The sequence below is a fragment of the Physeter macrocephalus genome, chromosome 7 (assembly GCF_002837175.3).
Source record: "Physeter macrocephalus isolate SW-GA chromosome 7, ASM283717v5, whole genome shotgun sequence".
NCBI classification, from domain to species: Eukaryota; Metazoa; Chordata; class Mammalia; order Artiodactyla; family Physeteridae; genus Physeter; species Physeter macrocephalus.
In genome coordinates this window covers 3,560,281-3,563,587 of record NC_041220.1, presented here as the reverse complement: position 1 = coordinate 3,563,587, position 3,307 = coordinate 3,560,281, and the positions used below count along the sequence as shown (strand labels likewise).

Sequence of the window (3,307 nt, the reverse complement as noted above, 5' to 3'; positions counted from 1 at the left end):
GGGGGAAGGGGAGGGGAGGGGGAGGGGGAAGGGGAGGGGAGGGGAGGGGGAGGGGGAAGGGCAAGATTGTTCACTAATAACTCTGTGCTAAAACGCAAGCACTTTTTCCTCGAAAGGCGGCTTGCTTTCCTTCCAGGAAGAGGATTAGGCTCCACCAGAGCGAGCGACAGTGGCCACTCGGCCCTGTCCAGTTTCCTCCCCTGTGGCGTCACCACAGTATCAACACGGGGGAAAAGAGCAATCGCCTGCCTACAATAAAGGAGCACTCGCCTTACAGGGCCCACTACAGTCTGCCTATTTCGGGAAAGCAGCTCACTGGACTGAGCCACCCCTGCCCTCAGGGCAGAGCAAATGTGCCCCAGTGAAGGGCAGACCTCCCTGGGAAAGCGGTCTGCATGGTGCTTCAAGATCGGGAAATGGTGAACATCAGAAGTGGGATGGGAGAGCACCCCTGGGCGTCCCGCGAACAGCCCCGCCCACGTGGAAAAGAGGAGCAAGCGCGCGGACGGGCCCCTACCCCAGGCTGCACTGCTCGGGCTCCCCCGCCGGCCGCCTCTCCAGCCGGCCTGCGGCCAGGCTGCTCTCCACAGTGCCGGTCGGTGGCCTCTGGCGCCGTTCGTCGGGCAGCGAGACGGGCAGCGAGTCGAAGGAGGAGTTGCTGACGATACTGGACCGCGAGGAGATTTCGCTGTGGCCGGAATCTGAGAAGTTATCCACGGTGCCACTCGGAGCCAAAGTGTAGCCTGCGTGGGAAACACATCACTCCTTAGACACCGAGGGCTCACGGCGCCCAGCTGACGTCTCCCCAGCAGAAGCAAAACCAAAATGCAGGCCACAGGTGCCACCACGGAACTGGGGAGAAAACGCTCTACTTGGGGACCGAGCTACAGTCGAGTTTTACTCAAATGCAGTTTAGTGTGTTTAATGAGAGTTTAGAGAGGAAGAAAGAATGCACCGTTGTATGACCCAGGAATTGAGGCGGACTGGGTCACGGCACGACTCGACGCGGCTCTCGTAACTATAAATCACACTACATTAGTCTATGTAAACGAAACTGCGGAGAATGACTAGGATGATATTAAAAGTATGGTTTTCTTCTCAAACTGCAAAGTTAGTAGTAGTTTTGTTTTCAATGGAGTTTTCACTTTTAGAACTTTACAGCAAAGAGTAACTCCACTGGAAGGATCTGCATTATAATTTTAAATGGACGTGTATGAATAAGAAATGAGACCTGAAGGAGATATCCTTGGATTTTTGCCATTTAATTTTTCAACATTCATAATATATTGGATAAATCACATAAAAGCCAATTGTTTTGAAGGACATAATGTACAAAATCTCCATTTGTCTCCCTGGACCATCGTGATGTCCATTTTTTGGCCTGAAGGACCCTTAACTCTTTGTTGCTAAAAATAATTCTGCAAGTCACAAAGGAAGAGAGGCTTGTCTTGACATTTTTAACAAAAAAATCCAAATCTCCTTTCTCAGCATTCATTTATTTTTTACATTATTAAGAATCTCATGTTACTTAAAATACTGCTTTTATATGATTATATGTACACAATGAAAACCTAATAAAAAATGCCATCTAGAGCACCTAAATGTTGCTAATTTACTCTCTGAAGAGTACTTCCCCATCCTTTCAGTAAATTATGAATTCCTGATTTATTTTTTTAAAAGGTTGCACAGGTCTTGATAAGATTTCATGTGTTCATCTGTGAAATGTCTTCTTATAAACCACACTGCAAGCTCTGACAGACAAGATTTCAAACCCTCCCTGAACAGTCTACCCCCCCAAAAAAATCTCTAGAAAAATAATCCCTCAGGTGGAGCATGTGGCATGCTCCTCAACTAATTTTCCTCAACTAATGAGATGACCCCTTCCCCTCTCCTTCCTGCCGGTCCACCTATCCCGTAGGCCCGTGGTGCACTGTTATTCTTGCTACTGTTCTCCCTTCCACGAGAAGACGGGGAGCTGGTTTAGTCCAACTGCCTGCAGCCAAACGATCTCAGCTGACTGCCACGGCCACCCAACGACGGACGAGAGAAGAATTCAGACGCACCCCCTGAACGAGGACTAGAGGCTGATACCCACAGAGAACGCACACATGTCTGAGACAGCTAAAAAGTAAAGCAGGAAAGGTATATGTTGTGCCGGTGAAATCTAACAATGGATTAATCTCTTTGGCCTTGTCTAGTGAAAACTGTCCTGGCCGTTTATTACCGGCTTACTTACACCCATTCAATTATAGGGTAGGGGAGAAAGTAACCCCGAGGTTATGCAGCAGCAAATTATCTAGTATTTTAAGATAAGAAAGCATTAATATCAGAAGGAGAGTTTGAGTGCCTAAAATTTAATCTCCTTAAAAATAAAACAAGATAGCAACAAAAAAGATAATCAAGACTCATGTTAACACAATGAAAGATAAATCAGGAAGATATTAGTTTTTCTTATGTTTTTACAGGCCTCTACTCTGTGATGAATGCTATGTAATCATATTTAGTTAGAACAACTGTTAGTATAAAAAGAATTATTTCCACACTTACAATAAGTAAAAAACTGAATTTTTGAAAGGGCTTATATAGTTATATAAGCTTGACACTATTTCCTTATAACTATAATATTAAAAGGTACCAAAGTTCTTCCAAATTTATAAACTGAGAGGAAAAAAAAAATCCATTGGGTGTTACATATCAGGACTTTTTTTTTGTTGTTGGGGGGAGGGCCACACAGTGCGGCTTGCGGGATCTCAGTTCCCCAACCAGGGATCGAACCCATGCCCTCGGCAGTGAAAGCGTGAAGTCCTAACCACTGGACCGCCAGCGAATTCCCAAGGTCATTTAAAACGACTCTAATGTCAGAAGTGATGTAATCTCTAACTAGGATTTATCACAGCTGAAAGCACAGGTCCCCACGAAGGAGAAGAGGAGTCATCCAGTCACCTTTCCGTGGCGAGCTCTGCGGGGAGGTGGGCGGGGAGGAGAGCTGCGAGGACGCATTCGATACCGTGTCTTCCGCCAGCCTCTTGGGACGCTCCAGGCTCCCCTCTTCAGACAGAGCAAGAATCTTCTTTAAAGCCTGTGGAGAGTTTATACCTGTAAGAGAAGGAAAATGATTTCTATATGCATTTCCAAGCCTGAAAAAACTACCGTGAAGAACAAAAACACTTTTTTTTTTTTTTTTTTTGCGGTACACGGGCCTCTCACTGTTGTGGCCTCTCCCGTCGCGGAGCACAGGCTCCGGACGCGCAGGCTCAGCGGCCATGGCTCACGGGCCCAGCCGCTCCGCGGCACGTGGGATCTTCCC

General features: G+C 46.8%; 1 protein-coding gene across 13 annotated transcripts in view; it reads right to left on the bottom strand.

Moving 5' to 3' along the window:
* Positions 1 to 3,307, bottom strand: part of RAPGEF2 (Rap guanine nucleotide exchange factor 2) — a 339,240-nt gene that overhangs the window by 78,571 nt on the left and 257,362 nt on the right. For all 13 annotated transcript variants that reach the window (XR_008617729.1, XR_003680424.2, XR_003680423.2 and 10 more), the window contains 2 exons: positions 2,944 to 3,096; positions 518 to 743 (listed from right to left, as the gene is read on the bottom strand). Coding sequence is in view for 10 of the 13 variants with exons in the window: in XM_024126687.3 (XP_023982455.1) it covers positions 518 to 743; positions 2,944 to 3,096 (379 nt within the window). In the remaining 3 variants the exon portion in view is untranslated. The remainder of the gene's footprint in view (positions 1 to 517; positions 744 to 2,943; positions 3,097 to 3,307) is intronic.